This window comes from Macaca nemestrina, chromosome 15 (assembly GCF_043159975.1).
Source record: "Macaca nemestrina isolate mMacNem1 chromosome 15, mMacNem.hap1, whole genome shotgun sequence".
Lineage (NCBI taxonomy): Eukaryota > Metazoa > Chordata > Mammalia > Primates > Cercopithecidae > Macaca > Macaca nemestrina.
This window is the reverse complement of record NC_092139.1, coordinates 118,426,642-118,442,848: the sequence shown is the minus strand read 5'-3', so window position 1 is coordinate 118,442,848 and position 16,207 is coordinate 118,426,642. Positions and strand designations below refer to the sequence as shown.

General features: G+C 55.6%; 1 protein-coding gene and 1 non-coding gene across 4 annotated transcripts in view; one reads left to right on the top strand and one right to left on the bottom strand.

Moving 5' to 3' along the window:
• LOC105489734 (SH3 and multiple ankyrin repeat domains 3) overlaps positions 1 to 13,456 on the bottom strand; it is a 39,571-nt gene extending 26,115 nt beyond the window's left edge. For all 3 annotated transcript variants that reach the window (XM_071080846.1, XM_071080847.1, XM_071080848.1), the window contains exons 1-9: positions 13,154 to 13,456; positions 12,607 to 12,810; positions 10,442 to 10,513; positions 8,462 to 8,570; positions 8,238 to 8,389; positions 7,988 to 8,155; positions 7,746 to 7,862; positions 7,335 to 7,412; positions 6,269 to 6,335 (exon numbers count right to left, since the gene is read on the bottom strand). In XM_071080846.1, coding sequence (XP_070936947.1) covers positions 6,269 to 6,335; positions 7,335 to 7,412; positions 7,746 to 7,862; positions 7,988 to 8,155; positions 8,238 to 8,389; positions 8,462 to 8,570; positions 10,442 to 10,513; positions 12,607 to 12,810; positions 13,154 to 13,441 — 1,255 coding nt within the window. In that variant the 5' untranslated portion in view covers positions 13,442 to 13,456. The remainder of the gene's footprint in view (positions 1 to 6,268; positions 6,336 to 7,334; positions 7,413 to 7,745; positions 7,863 to 7,987; positions 8,156 to 8,237; positions 8,390 to 8,461; positions 8,571 to 10,441; positions 10,514 to 12,606; positions 12,811 to 13,153) is intronic.
• On the top strand, positions 977 to 1,080 carry LOC112428028 (U6 spliceosomal RNA). Its single transcript, XR_003019882.1, has one exon. It is a non-coding gene; the product is annotated as a U6 spliceosomal RNA (small nuclear RNA).
• Positions 13,457 to 16,207: the final 2,751 nt, after the last annotated feature.

Here is a 16,207-nt window from a genome sequence, read left to right as displayed (position 1 = left end):
CTCCAGCCTAGGCAACAAGAGAGAAACTCTATCTCCAAGAAAAAAAAAAAAAAAAAAAAAACAGAGAAGAAAAGAAGAAACTAGAGAAAGAAGAGCAAACAAAAGAAAGAGGAAGGAAGCAAGGGAGGGACGGACGGACTAGAGAAAGACGACCAAAAAGAAACAAACAAACAAGCAAACAAGAGAAAGAGCAAACCAAACGAGCAAAAGAAAGAAAAGCAAGCAGAAGGAAGGAAACAGTAAGATTAGAGCAGAGATAAAGAAAAGAGAAAAACAGTGGAGAATCAAGGAAATAAAAGGTTGTTTCTTTGACAATATCAACATAATTGACAAACCTTTAGCTAGATTGACTAGTAAGGAGAGAAGATGGACAGAAATAACTAAAATCACAAATGAAATTTGGGGACTTACTACCAGTATTACAGAAGTTAAAAAGGAATATAATACTATGAACAATTATATGCCAACAAATAGGAAAGCTAGATGAGGTAGACAAATTTCTAGAAAAACACAAATTACCAAAACTGACTCAAGAAGAAATAGAAAATTTAAACAGACCTATAACAAGCAAAGAGATTGAATCCTTAACCACAAGCCTCCCAACGAAGAAAAGTCCACCACCAGATGGCATCACTGGTGCACTCTACTAGAAATTTAAAGAATTGACACAAATTCTCAAACTCTTCCAAAAAGCAGAAAAGGAGGGAACACGCCCTCATTTCATGAGGCCAGTATTACCCTGATACCAAAGCCAGATAAGGGCATTACAGGAAAAGAAATCTACACACTAATGTAATCAATATAATACATCACATTAATAGAGAAAAGGGGGGAAAAAACCATGATCATTTCAATTGATGCATAAAAAGCATCTGCCATGATCCGACACTCTTTCATTATAAAAACACTCAGGAAACTAGTAATAGAGGCTAGTAACTTCCTCAACATGATAAAGGAAATTTATTAAAAATCCGAAGTGCTTGCTTCAGCAGCACATATACTAAAATTGGAATGATACAAAGATTCGCATGTCCTCTGCACAAGGATGACATGCAAATTTGTGAAGCATTCCATATTTTAAAAACAAACAAACAAGCACACACATAGATAGCATCATACGCAATGGTGAAAGACTGAATGCTTTCCCCCTAAGATCAGGAACAAGGCAAAGATGCCTGCTTTCACTACTGGTATTTAACACTGTACTGAAAGTTCTAGACAGGAAAAAAAAAAAAAAAAGGTACCCAAATTAGGAAAGAAGAAGTAAAACTATCTCTATTTGCAGATGGCGTGATCCTATATATAGAAAATCCCAAAGAATACACCAAAAGAGCTACTAGAGCTAATAAATAAATTCAGCAAAGTTGTAGGCCACAAGATCAGCACAAAAAAATCACTTGTTTTTATACACCAGCAATGAACAATCCAAAAAGGAAATTAAGAAGATAATTCCATTTATAATAGCATCCAAAAGAAGAAAATACTCAAGAACAAATTTAACTAAGGAAGTAAAAAAATCTATATACTGAAAATGACAAAACACTGCTTAGAGATGACCTAAATAAATAAAAGGACATCCCATGTTCATTAATTGGAAGACAATGGTGTTAAAATGTTAGTCACCTAGAGTGATTGACAGATTCAATGCAAAATTCCAATGTCCCTTTTTGCACAAATAGAAAAGCAATGTTCAAATCTATATGGTATTGCAAGGGGCCATGATTAGCCAAAACAATAACAAATAAGAAGAACAAAGTTGAAGCACTCAAACCTCCTGATTTCAAAAGTTACTACATGATGGGTGCAGTGGCTCATGCCTATAATCCCAATGCTTTGGGAGACGGAGGTGGATCACCTGAGGTCAAGAGTTCGAGACCAGCCCGGCCAATATGGTCAAACCCCATCTCTACCAATAATACAAAAATTAGCTGGGCATGGTGGCACACACCTGTAATCCCAGCTACTTTGGAGGCTGAGGCAGAAGAATTGCTTGAACCTGGGAGGTGGAGGTTGCAGTGAGCTGAGATTGCACCATTGCATTCCAGCCTGGGTACAAGAGCAATACTCCATCTCCAAAAAAATAAAAATAAAAAGTTACTACAAAGCTGCAATAATCAAAACCATGTGGTACTGGCATAAGAATATACATGTAGACCACTGGGATAGAATTGAGAGTCCAAATAAACCCACATATCTAGGATCAATTCATTTTCAACAAGGGTGCCAAGACCACTCAATGGGAATAGAATAGTCTCTTCAACAAATGGTCCTGGACAATTGGATATTCATATGCAAAAGAATGAAGATGGCTCCCTACCTCACACCATAAACAAAAGTTAACTTAAAATGGATCAGTAACCTAAATATAGGAGTGAAAACCATAAAATTCTTAGAAGAAAACCTAGAGGATAAAGCCTCGTGACCTATGACACCAAAAGCATGAACAACAAAAGAAAAAAATAAATACCTTGAACTTTATCAAAATTAAAAATTATTGAATATCAAAGGACATTAACAAAAAAGTGACAAGGATCTCCTATTCTACAGAGAAAATATTTACAAATCACATATTCCATACAAGTTTAGTATTCAGAATATATAAAGAACCCTTACAACTCAACAACAACAAAAATAAATGACCCAATTTAAAAATGGACAGAGGACTTGACTATTCTCCAAAGAAGATATACAAATGCCCAATAAGCACATGAAAAGATGCAGAGGCCGGGCGCGGTGGCTCAAGCCTGTAATCCCAGCACTTTGGGAGGCCGAGACGGGCAAATCACGAGGTCAGGAGATCGAGACCATCCTGGCTAACACGGTGAAACCCCGTCTCTACTAAAAAATACAAAAAACTAGCCGGGCGAGGTGGCGGGCGCCTGTAGTCCCAGCTACTTGGGAGGCTGAGGCAGGAGAATGGCGTGAACCCGGGAGGCGGAGCTTGCAGTGAGCTGAGATCCGGCCACTGCACTCCAGCCTGGGAGACAGAGCGAGACTCCGTTTCAAAAAAAAAGAAAGAAAAGATGCAGAACATCATTAGTCACTAGGGAAATACAAGTCAAAACCACAATGAAATACCATTTCACACTTACTAGGATGGCTATAGTCAAAAAAAAAAAAAAAAGGATAGTAACAACTGTTGAAGATGTGAACAAATTGGAAGCCTCTTACATCACTGGTGGGAATGCAAAATGGTGGAAAACAGTTTGGCAATTCCTCAAGAAGTTAAACATAGAATTATCATATGATTCCAAAATTCCATTCCTAGGTATATACCTAAGAGATTGAAAATAGGTATTCAGACAAGTACATGTACACACATGTTGATAGCAGCCATATTCAAAATAGTCAAAAGGTAGACACAATCCACATCTCCATTGACAGATGAATGCATAAACAAAATGTCATTTATACCAACAGTGAAATATTATTCAGCCATAAGAAGGAATGAAGTAGTGATATATCCTACAAGGTGAAGCTCAAAAACATGCTGAGTAAAAGCAGCCAGACACTGTGTCACATATTATATGATTCCATTGACATGAAATATCAAGAATAGGTAAATCTATAGTCCACAGAGACGAAAGTGCGTTAATGGCTGACAGAGTTGGAGGGAGAGGGTAATTAATGCACAATTATTGCTTAATGTGTCCAAAGTCTTATTCTGTGGTGATGAAAATGTTTTGGAATTCAACAGAATTGGCTGCACAACACTGTGAATATACAAAATGCTACTGAATCATTCTGGCCTAGAAGTGGTCACCTCTGCTTCCTTGCCTCTGTCACATCAGGCCACTCTTTGGGTCCACACTGTCTCTTACCCTCTCTCAGGCACACACTCCCAGGCACAGGTGTGTTCTCATGGGCATGACACCACCCTGGAGAAGCAGTTCCCCAAGTACTCATCAAAAGCACTGTGGGATACCAACTCCGCCCCCCAGGCCTGTCAGTCTAGGCGGGGCAAGCAGGGCTGTCAAGGAGGCAGCAAGTTATCCTGTCCCCTGAAGGGTGACACAGGTCCCGGTCTACCAGATCCCACCAGGTGGCACCTTCCCACCAGAGAAGGTGGCACCTCCTTCCAGTTCCTCTCACGTGTACAGACCCCACTCTGGGACCCCAGTGGGGATAGGATGTCGCAAGTCATGACTGTCATGTCCTTGGAGCAAATGTGTACAGAGGGCATGAGAGTGACAAGTGCAGACCCTGAATCAATCACGTCTGAAGTAACCCCTCTGTGCCTCAGTTTCCTTCTCTGTAAAACAGTCTAATAAATCACTTCTTGGGAGATTGTTGAGAGGGCAAATTGAGATAAAGGGCTTGTATTAAATCCTGACAAATATGCTGCCTGTGCTCAGGGCAACCTGGCGGCGTCACCCTGTGTCTGTGCGACACCTGAGCGGGTCAGGGTGGTGCCCTAGCGTCTGTGTGACACCTGAGCGGGTCAGGGTGGTGCCCTAGCGTCTGTGTGACACCTGAGCGGGTCAGGGTGGTGTCCTAGCGTCTGTGTGACACCTGAGCGGGTCAGGGTGGTGTTGGCCCACAGAGCTGATGACCACATCAGGATGAACTGACAGAGACACCCGCTCCTTACCACTCAGGGACGTGTGTCTAACCCCAACCGAGCAAGCACACTTGGGTTGGATGGCCAATAACTCACAACCATGGTGACCCCAAGAGCCCTGGGGTATCTGTCCACAGCACACAGACGAGGGGCAGATGGGGCCTTCCCACCCTCCCTCCAAGCAACTAGACCAAGGCCACCGGCCAGAGTCCAGCCCCACCCAGGATCAAATGCCACAGGAGGCCACAGGGGGAAGGGGATGCAAATGACTGTAAGAGACCATGTTTCACTTAAGAGAAACTGAGGCGCAGAGCTCCTAGACAGCTTTCCCACGGTTAAGACAATTACAGGTAGAAGAGGAGGCCCCACCCATGCACAAACCAGGGCCCTCCAACACTAAGGGCCACATCCAAAGCACCAGCCCAAACCAGAAGTATCTGTTGCCCCTTACGCAAACCCCAAACCTTACCACAGTTCTCCCCCGACCTGACCCTGGACTCCGACCCTACCCATTCCACTGGCCCAGTTACTTACTCAACACACACTTCCCTGCAGTGGCCTTGAGAGCAGCTCTGGCCCTCACTGAGGGTCTGCCACAGCCTCAGATGGTTCAACTAACACAGCCTGGGGTGGAGGGGCTCATAACCAAGCCTTACAGGGGGATGTTCAGGGGGAACGCTACAGAAGAAGGGCTCTTAAACATGAAACTGACCTTAATCTTAACCCCAGTCCAAAATTCAACTCCAGCCCTGACCATAACCTCACACTAGAACCAAGTGAGATTCCAACCCTAACACCTGCTCCAAACGTTTGCTGCCCACTGTCACTTCAAATTAAAACAAAAACAAAAAATGGGGATACCCACAAGTAAACACTCATGGCAGCAAGGGGGTCCTGGGAGTCCATGTTCCAGAGAGAGGCACAGGCAGAAAAGCCTGGACCACGCAGGACACGGCGGGATCAGCAAGGGAGCTCCTGTGCAGCCAGGAGGCTGGAAGGTCCTCAACAGGAGGGTCCCAGCCTGGCCAGCAGCAGCTCTCCCACAGGGGAGCCCAGCCTCTCCAGCAGCCACACCCACCAGAGACCTCCCAGAGGCTCGCGTGTCCTGGCTGAGGCCACGTGTGTGTCCTGGTTTTCCTTCCAGGACCGCGAGTCACGCACACACGAGGCACACACCAGCAGGGGGCTCAGAGCTCCTTGCCCTGAGGACGACTCTGGCACTATTCCCAGCCCCATTCTGCTTTTCATCACTGTTTTGTTTTCCTTATGTGTCGTTTATGTGATCTTTTCATGTTGAGAGCTTGCTACGGACCACCTAGACTCACACTTGCTCCAGGGTGAAGCGAGGTCCACCACCCCCATGTCTTCTGCTGGCCCTTCCTAGGATTTAACGGGAAGCAGGGACTCTGACCCTAACTTCAACCCCACTCTCCACCTACGCTGTCCCCTAAGCTGAATGCTAGCCCCGGCTCACAGCCCAAACCTCACCATGCTCTTCTCCCAGACCAAAAACAACGTTCACTCAACACAGGCCCCGTGGCCCATTCCTCATGCCCGCAGTGGCCACTCAGAGACCACTGGCCACACAGTGCAGATGTGGGGTAAGGGGCCCCTTTGTTATGTCACCACTGACCCCCACGTCGGCTAGGCCTCAGAAAACCACACGAATCTACATTCAACAGGGCCGCCCAGGTGGGCAAAACTCACCAACATCCGAGTCTTTGTGGGTCTTGATGACCTCCGCAAGCTCGAAGTTCCCTGCGACGATGGCCACCTGAGGGAAAGGGGGGTCAAGGCGTGGAGGAGCAGGGAGGGGGCTGAGCAGCACCAGCTTTGCCTCCCCAGCCAGCCCCAGCTGCTCCTTCTCGAGCTCCTGTGTGGAGTCTTCCTTGGTTGGGGGCCCCAGAGACCCCGGCCCATTCCTCTTCTCTACTGACACACACTCCTCTCTATAACCGGAATGCCACAGGCGTGCCTCATAACTGGAGTGACCCGCCATCTGTTTGCCTGGGACTGAGGGGCTACCTGGACAGGAGAACTTCAGAGCTAAAACCAGCAGTCCCAAGCAAACGGGCACACTGGTCTGTCCCAACATGCAGCCAGGTTTCCCATCTCAGCCAAGGCCCCATCGCTGCCCAAGCTGCTAAGCTCATCCTCCCCTTCCTGTGACCCTGCACCCAGTCATCCAACAGGCCCTAGCGTATCTGCTTCCCGATGTGCCCAAACCCCTCTGGCAGCCCACTGCTGCCTCCACCTTCTGTGACCACACAACTCAGCAGCCTGACCACTCCTCCCACACCTCACTCCTACTAAAAATAGAGTTCTGTCTCCATTCCTGGTCTGCAAACCCCCACGATATTCCCCTGACTCCCCAACAAACTCCAAATCACAGAGACCACGTCCACCTGGTCATCAGTGCCAACCGACCCGGAATTACATCAGCGGCTGGGACCACACCCCTTCTCCAGTTTGGCTTCTGCACCCCTGCTGGTCTCGGGGGGGGGTCAGACCCACACCTGTCACCCCAGTCTTCTCATCCTCCCTGTCCCCCGCCCCAGAGCCCTTCTGACCCTCCTCTTTCCCTGGCAGGGGGATGAAGGGAACATCAGCACCAAACACCAAACACCTCCTCACGTGCTGGGCTCGTCCCCCCACACCTCCTCGTGGGCAGTCCTGGGGGAGGTGCTCCCTTAGGGCCTTCCAGGGAAGAACCAAGGTTCAGAGAAGTCAGGTCACACGGACACAGAGACACTCCTGTAAACCACCAGTGTACCTGGAAGGCTGTCTGGCTGTTGTAGTTGCGGACATCCCTGTTGGCCCCACGGAAAAGCAGGACACGAGCACAGCTCTCCTGTTGGGGAGAAGAGGGGATCACAGCTGGGTGGCTGGAGAGACTATCGGAGCACGACAGCACATGTGCACGCAGGAATGCACACATGGCGTGCGCAGGGCACGGGCTCACACACACGGACTCACACCTATTTGTTCCACGTATACTGAGTGGCACAGGGACAAGCAGGTAGGTATACACGCTCAGGTCTCACCTGGCCCACAGGGCCTAGATGTACCCAATTCATACCTGGTCATTCAGAACACACGTGCACACATGTGAAGCCTATGCCCCAGAACAGGCGAGTATATCCACACTTGCTGGTGCAGGCATGTGCAGCACACACAGTCGCACCTGGTTGTAGAGGGCACAGATGTGCAGGGCTGTGTTCCCCGAGGCATTCTGGGCCCCCATGTTGGCCCCGTAGAACAGCAGGTGCTCCAGGTGCTGCACGTGCCCAAAGCGGCAGGCCTGTGCGGGGAGCAAGGTGCTGTAGGGTCCCTGGGCAGAGGCTAGGGCCCCCACCCCTACAGACAGAGTCAGGACCCCACACCCAGCACACACAGGCCGGGACCCCACCTCAGCTCCCTGCACACCTGGTGGATCTCCTGCCAGCCATTCTCGTCGGTGGTCCCCAGCTGAGCGTGGTCGTGGAGAAGCAGCTCACAGCAGAGGGCGTCCCCACCCCCCAGGGCGCTGTGGTAGAGGGGTGTCAAGCCGCGGCTGTCCTTGTAGTCAGGCGAAGCCCCCAGGTCCAGCAGGGTCTGAGGGTGAGTAGCCTCAGTATCCACACCAGGCACAGCGGCCCCCAGCCCCATCACCAGGCCAGGCCCAGCCCTCACTGACCGTCAGTGCTGCCGCATTCCGCTGGCGCGTGGCACAGTGCACAGCAGTGAGCCCATCGCGAGTGCGGAAGTCCAGGTGGGCACCGCCATTCTTCAGCACCTTCAGCAGGTCCGTGGCGTTGTCCAGCTGGGCTGCGAGGCTCAGGGGGCACTCTGGGTTCAGAGACAGATAAGGGTCAGGCTCCCAGCCGATCAAAGGCCATGCCCCTCCCCTGCTCTGCTCACCTCCTGAGTCAGGGTCATGGAAGTTGGGGTCCAGCCCCTTGTCCAGCAGGCGGGCCACCTTGTCCGTGCTATGCAGCTGGACATAGTCCATGAACTTCTTCAGGTTCGCCTGGAACACCGGCCATCAGTCAGCCTGGCACCAAGGTCTCTATCATCTGAACATTACCCGCCTTCCTCCTGCAAGCCTCAGGCCACCTTCAGGCGTCCCCTGCCACATCCCTACCAATCTGACCTGTCACCTGACTTTGCAATTGTCACCCACAGCCCTGAACTCCCACCACGGCCCCGCACTCCCACCACGGCCCCAATCCCCACTTGGGTGGGCCCACGCACAGCTCAAAACCCTTCCTTGCATCCTGATAGCCAAACCGGTCACGACTGTCAGCTTGCACCCAAGTAGCCCCTCACCAAGGCCAGGTCACCCTGGTCGAGCCCCAAGCAAGTCCCCTACTCCAGGCTCAGTCACTGCCCTGGCTCTGCCGCCCCAACCTGCCTAGCCTAGAAGAGCCGAGGTCCACCCAGGCAGGAACCAGCCCCACAGCAGCCCTGGATCCTCAGCACCCCGAGATGATCTGCTCCTTCTCTGGTGCATCTTCCTCTCCAGCTCACCCCACAGCAGACCCCCACCCCAGGGACCCCTCCTGTGACATGACTGATGGCCTTGTACTCATTCACCCCGTTTATTCACTCGCCCCACAAGACCTGACTTCCCCAGCCGGCACTACGGACGCCACACACACAAGGCAAAGTGCCCTGGCCAAAGGCCTGGGCCTTTCCATAAACCCCCAATGTACATCAGAAATAGGGGAGGGTGCCAGAGGGACCCCTGCCTTGGGAGGCAACCTCCTCAGGAGGGCCAGGCAGTGAAAGAGGAGGAAGTGCTCACTACCAAGGTGAGGGAAATGCCGCTGGAGCTCAGGCAGGCAGAAACACGGGGCTATGTAAGAAGTTTAGGCTCATTCTAAAAACTAACGAGACCTACTGCAGAGTCAGTCACTCATGTCTTGTTGGTCACTGAAGAGAGATCTAGAGGGAGAGGTGGCCATGGGGGAGGAACCCAGGTTGACAAGGTCAAGTAAGGGCCAGTGGCGGGACAGGGGGACCCTTCCACAGTGGACTCTGCCCAGCCATAGTGCTAAAGCCATTGACCACCGCCTGCCCTGGGGCAGCAGCAAAGTCTGGCACAGAAGCCTGAAGTTCCAAAGTCACTGACGGGACCATTAGGGCACAGGGGTGACAGTTCTGACCCCTCTCCTGGGCTCCAGAGACTGCCCATAAAGTATCCAGCAAGCAAGTGCCTGCTGGCCTGTGAGCGGGGATGGGAACCCCTGGGGAGGGACTGTGGCACCCACCCTGCCCCTCTGACATTCAGAGGTAAATAGTAAGGTAAAGAGAAATAGTAAGGTGCCCCCCTCAAGTGCATTTGGGGTCAGGCCCAGTTAGGGGTGGCACCCCCCAGCAGTAAAGACCCTCACAGGTATGCTGGGCACAGGGCCAGATCTGGGCTCAGCCCCAGCTTCACTGTCTACACAGTTGGGCACTCTGTGTCCCCATCTGTGAAATAGGGTTATAATAGTCCCTCTGGAAGAGGATTAACGAGAGGTCTAATTACAAATGCCCAGCACTGGCTGACCACTCAATGCTGGGTGCCCTGTCCCAACAGCCATCATATCAGATGCTTGTCCATTCCCTCTCCCACCCAGCTTCTCACAGGACACTCCAGCCCCTAAGCCAGGGGGGTCAGCAAGAGTCTGATCTACCCGGAACACATCGCTGTACCACCTGTCCCCCAGCGATGGGGCCGGGAATCTGTGCCCAGCCCTCCAGCCACACCCAGTACCAGCTCTGGGCCCCTGATGATAGGGACATAGACTGAGCTGAAGCTGGGGGACTGTGGTCAGCCCCAAGCTGGGGTGGGGGGACAGCAGGCACAGGGAGGCAAGAGGGAACCTCAGGAGCCCCCTCCCCATGATCCTTTACCTTTGTGTGAAGCTTTGCAAACTGCTTATCATCAATGAGGTTCTGGGCATAAACTCGCCGCTTGTATCGAAACTGCTCAGATAAAGAAAAGGTAAAGAAAATGGCCCCACCCCGGCTGAGCAAGGGAGTCCATGCACAAACCCCGTCCCGCTCATGCTGGCCACACCGCACCCCTTACTGCCCTCCTGTACACACCATCAGTGCAGCACAACCCAATGCCACACAAATCCAGGTGCACATACTACCACGGTGGACAGAGCTAACAGCTGCCATGCACCCACCACACTCAGGCATGATGCAGCGCAATGGAAGGCACACGCCTAGCTGCCCGCAGCCTGCACTGTCCTGTCTCCTTCCCAACCCCAGGATTCTCTGCAAAATCCCACTCCTCTCTGAAGGCCTGATTCCAGGCTTACCTTCGTAGACGTCCCCCTACACCCTCCAGGAAGAAGTGACCCCACTTTCCTGTGCCACCACGGAGGCCCGCCCAATTTTGAGCTCAGCTCACAAGATCCTTATTCAATGCCCATTGCAGCTGGGCACCCCCCTCCACCCTGCCAAACTTCAAGACCTTCCACAGGACTGACCCAGTTTGTGTCCCCATGCCTAGCAGGGCACTCAATACATCTTCACACCATGCATGGGTGAGCAAAGGAGGGGACTTAGGTTGGCCTTCACAAGACTTCACAACTGGAGAAAGGGACGAATGTGCACACAGATAGCCCTGCTCACACCACACACCCCTCCGGCACTCACTCCTGCTCACACTCCTCCCTGGAGAACATTGCTCAGCATCCACACCACCCATGCTGCTCAATGCATATACTGTTCAAAACTACACACACCACACACTCTGTATGTGCTGCACACAGCCCACACTGCACACACTGTGCACACTGCTCACTGTATACTGCACATCCTGCTTACCACAATCACAACCCCACTCACTCTATACTCACTGCCCTACACTGCAATGCTGTACGCACTGCTCATTGCATGCCGTGTACACACTCACTGCACACACTGCGCACTGCACCCTGCACACCACTCGCTGCACACACTGCATGTGCTCACTGCACACACTGTACATGCTCATTGCATACTTTGTGCACACTCACTGTGCTGTGCCCACTCACTACACAGGCTCACGGCACACAGCACACACCACTCACACTGTACATGCTGTGCACACTGCCCACCCACTGCACACACTGTGCCCGCTAACTGCACACACTGCCTGCTCACTACATACACTCACTGCACACACTGCACACTGCTCACACTGTACATACTGTGCGCACCTTGCCTGCTCACTACACACTCTGCACACTGCCTATACTGTACATCCTTTCTGAGCACACTGTCTGCTCACTGCACACACTGCACACTGCCTATACTGTACATCCTTTCTGAGCACACTGTCTGCTCACTGCACACACTGCACACTGCCTATACTGTACATCCTTTCTGAGCACACTACCTGCTCACTGCACACACCACACACTGCCCATACTGTACATCCTTACTGGGCACACTGCCTGCTCGCTGCACACTGTGCCCACTCGCTGCACACACTGTGCCTGCTCACTGCACACCACTCACACTGCCAGCTCACTGCATACACTGTGCCCACTTGCACACACTGTGCCTGCTACACTGTACATACTGTGCACACCTTGCCCGCTCACTGCACACACTGTGCCTGCTCACTGCACACTGCTCACACTGCCAACTCACTGCATACACTGTGCCCACTTGCACACACTGTGCCTGCTACACTGTACATACTGTGCACACCTTGCCCGCTCACTGCACACACTGCACACTGCCCATACTGTACATCCTTACCAGGCACACAGCCTGCTCACTGCACACACTGTGCCCACTCACTGTACACACTGTGCCCGCTAAATGCACTGTGCCCACTCGCTGCACACACTGTGCCTACTCATTGCACACACTGTGCCTGCTCGCTGCACAGTGTACACACTCACTGCACTCTGCACACAGCACCCCCCCCACACACACACACACACACACACACACTGCCTCCACCCTCACTCCTCCCACTTGTGTTCCCCACTGCCGTGCCCTTCACTGGTCCCGCCACGGAGCTTGGTGGTCCACCCGGCGCGCGCTTCAGCTCACCCACGCCGGCCACTTACCTCCAGGTAGGGCAGGGGCGTGTCCAGGTTGGGCGGGTAATCCTGCAGGAGCCGCTCCTCATCCAGGAACTTGCCGGCGCGGCCCCGGGAGGGCGGCTGGAAAAGCCCATAGTTGAGCGCGTCCTGGAGGCTGTGGTTGAGGGCGCAGAGCACGCGTTGCTTGGCGGCCCACACGGGCGCGGCCGGGTCCAGGCGCAGGCACTTCTGCAGCGGAGCGGGCTTGTGAGCTCAGGCCCGGGAGCGAGGACCCGCCCCGCTGGCCCCACGCGGGGTGCCGAGCCCCGGGCCCCCGCCGAAGGAGTCCGGGGCTCGGGAGCCGGCGCCCGGGACCCCGCGCCTCCGCGAACCGCGGTCGAAGCCCCGCCCCAGGGGCCGGGCTTTCCCGGGGCCCCGCCCTGGCGATGGGGAGGGTCCCGGCGGAGGCGGCGGGGGAGGGGTGAGTAGCCGTGGGCCGGGGGTCCCAGGCGCCGGGCGCGCCCGGCGGGGGTGGGGGAATCCCGGGCGGGGAGCGCAGGGGCACGGCCGGGCCCAGGGCGGCGGGGCTCACCGTCTGCTGCAGGTCCGGGATGCCGACGCGCACGACCACAGCGCTGGCCCCGGGGCCGTCCATCCCCGCGCCGGGGCCCGGGCCGGGGCCGCTCGCGCCGGGGAACGGAGCGCCCGGGGACTCCGCGCGGCGCCCCGGCCCCCCCTTCCCCCCCGCCGGAGCCCCGTCGGCCGCGCTGCGCGGGAGGGGGCCGGGGGGGGCCGGGGCCGGGGCCGGCGCGGGGGACAGCGGCTCCGGGGGCTCCGCAGGGGCGGCGGCGGCGGCGGCGGCGGCGCGGCTCAGCTGCATCGGCCCCGGCTCAGCTCGGCGCCTGCCTTCCCCGGGGGCGGGGGCGGCGGGGGGAGGGGGCCTGAGACGGGAGGGAAGCGGGGGTGGCGAGGGGGCTGCGCCGGAGGCGGGGGCCGGGAGGGCTCAGGGCCAGCGTGGGGGGGTTACTTGCGGGGTCCCAGGTGGGGGTGGGAGGTGTCTGCGGAGGGCGGGGGCCAAGCCACAGGGCGGGGGGCCTGGGGGGCTGTGCCGGGGTGGGGGGGAGTCCTAGGCCTCGGTGGGGGGGGAGTGGCTGAGCAGCAAGGGCCGCGCCGCCCTTCCGCAGCGGGCGGGCATCCGCGGACCACCGGGGATGGTGCGGCGGAGGAAGGGGTCCCGGAGCTGGGGTGGGGGCCGCGTTGGGGCACGAAGACCAAGGTAGGGCGAGAAGGGGAAAGAAAAACAATTAATTTCCGGAGGTGGCGACTTCTCCCCCCCACTCCACCGACCCCCAGCTCCAGGCCCGGAGGAGATGGCGGGGACCACCCCTGCCCCAGGCCTGGGGGTTGGACGACGGGGACCTCCAGACCGGGGAGGGTCCAGGGCCTTCCCACCGCCTTGGCGAGAGGCCCTCCGAATTAACCCTTTCGACCACGCCCTGCCGTGTTCAGCGCGGCTCCCCCACCCCAGCCTAGTTTGGGGAGTTTGCTCCGGACTTCCCCCGAAGGCCCCCTGGCCGGTCCGGATCCAACGCCTGTCGCCCCCTCCCCGTCACCTTAGCGACGACGGGATGGGGGCGCGACCTACGGGGAAGGGCCTAGGGGAGGGGGCGCTACTAGTCTCCACCTGCGACTGGGAAGTGAATTTTAGTTTTACGCGTTGTCGTGGCAACGCGGGGGGGGTGATGAGTGGGCGGAGGAGGGGGGAGCTCAGTAAAGAAACTAGCTCAGCACCGCCGCCCCATCGGGGCGCACCAGGCCCCCCAGCCCTGAGCGGCCTCTCGGAGCTGTCCAGCACTGCGAGCCCCTGTGCCCCCAAGAGCAGCCCCTAAGTCGAAATAGCTCCAACTCCTACAGAACTCTCCCAACCCGCTTTGCCTGGCGTTCCCCACCCCCCACTCCCGCCCCCGAGCAGCCCCAGATCCTCGTAGAGAAGCCGCTGGCCTCCTGAGGGCAGAGCTTGAGAACGTTCACAGAAGAGCCTGGCCGGGGGAACCCTTCTGCCTAAGGAGGAAAACAGCCTCTAACCCCCAGCCTCCCCAACAGCAGCTCCAGATCACCCACAAAACGGATTTTGCCTGAGCCTCCCAGGAATAACCTTGAACTGCTCCGGCCCCTATACACGTAGAAAAACCTCCCTACCCTCCCCCACCCGCCACAACCTGGACCATCCTAAACACCCTGACCCACACCGAACAGAGCGTGACACCCCCTCCAAGAACAGCCCCCCCCCCGCCCCACAGATCCACCTCCACCGCCTGCTCACCCCAGAGCACCCCTAACCCCATATAGAGTGTTTCTGATGAGCCCTCTCCCCTCAAAACAGCCTCTGGTCAACCCCAGAGCAGGACCGCTCTTCCCTGGGACCAGCCTGGCTTGCTCCTCCCACCTACCCAGGACACCACTGACCCAGCAGAGCGGAGCCTCCAGTGCGGTGTGTGGGTCACTCCTGCGTTCTCCCCACTCCTGGACGGTTGCTCCCTGCCCGGGAACTGTGGTCCCAGCATCACAGACCTTCCACCCCCTGTCCAGGCCCCTCCCAAGGCCACTGGCCTGGCCTGAGTGGTGCAGTTGAGGGTCTCCCAGGGGAAGGGGCAGGATGGGAGGGGTGGGGGTCCCGGGAGCAGGGAGCAGGAAGGGGCCCTGGAGGCTCCCTTATCTGCAGGAAGCACCTTGGAAGGCACGAGGGCTGGATTTCCTGTGGCCCAGCCCTGGAGAGAGGAAACTAGTGCTTCCTGGCCCACCTCGTGTCTCCACCGTCTTCCTGCCCGTGTCTCTCCCACCCCGGTCACCCAGGCCCCCAACTCCCTCCCAACCCCTCCTTCAGCCCTAACCCTAACCCTCCTTGCCATCCCTCACACCACCACCTCTGCCTGCCTTTGCTCCCAGGTGCCGGCCCTTCATCCCACTGTGGCCAGCACAAGGTGGTGGATGGGGCCTCTGAGTCCACCAGTGATGGACTCTCCACAACCAGGTCTTCCACAGCCCTGGGCCTCCTCCCTCTCCCTTGGGCTCTCCCTGCAAGCCTGCCCTTGGCTGGATGGACCCAGAGACCTTACAACCCCCAACCCTTAGACTGGACCTCTGGGCCCCACCAGCCGCCTCCTGCCAACCCACCAGCCCAGGTGAATCCAGCCACCCAGGCCAGCACTGGGGCTGTGGCCACTGAGCCTTTCAAGAGAAAATCTCACATCTTCACCAACCGGCAGCCCACAGATAGATGCTAGACCACAGATGGTCCCCAGACTCAGCTGGGTCAAAGACCCACTGCCCAGGGCAACACTGAAGCCCCTGCCCGTGCCTCCCTCAGCCTGGGTTCCGCACAGTGCCTGGCACGCGTGATGCTCACATCGTGAACAGAGTCCAAGCCTGAGTCACTCCCCAGCTCCACCGCCACCCCGGCAAACAGCAAAAATAACAATACCCACAAGCACTCACACACATGACGTCCTCCGGGTGGGTTCCTGGAGAGGAAGCCAAGGGACACGGGGTGTCTTTGCCCCTTATTTTGTTGAGAATAATCCCAACGTTCCCTACGGCCTCCCCAAGCTTCCTGAGGACCCTCCCTCAGGCCCACCAGACCCCACCT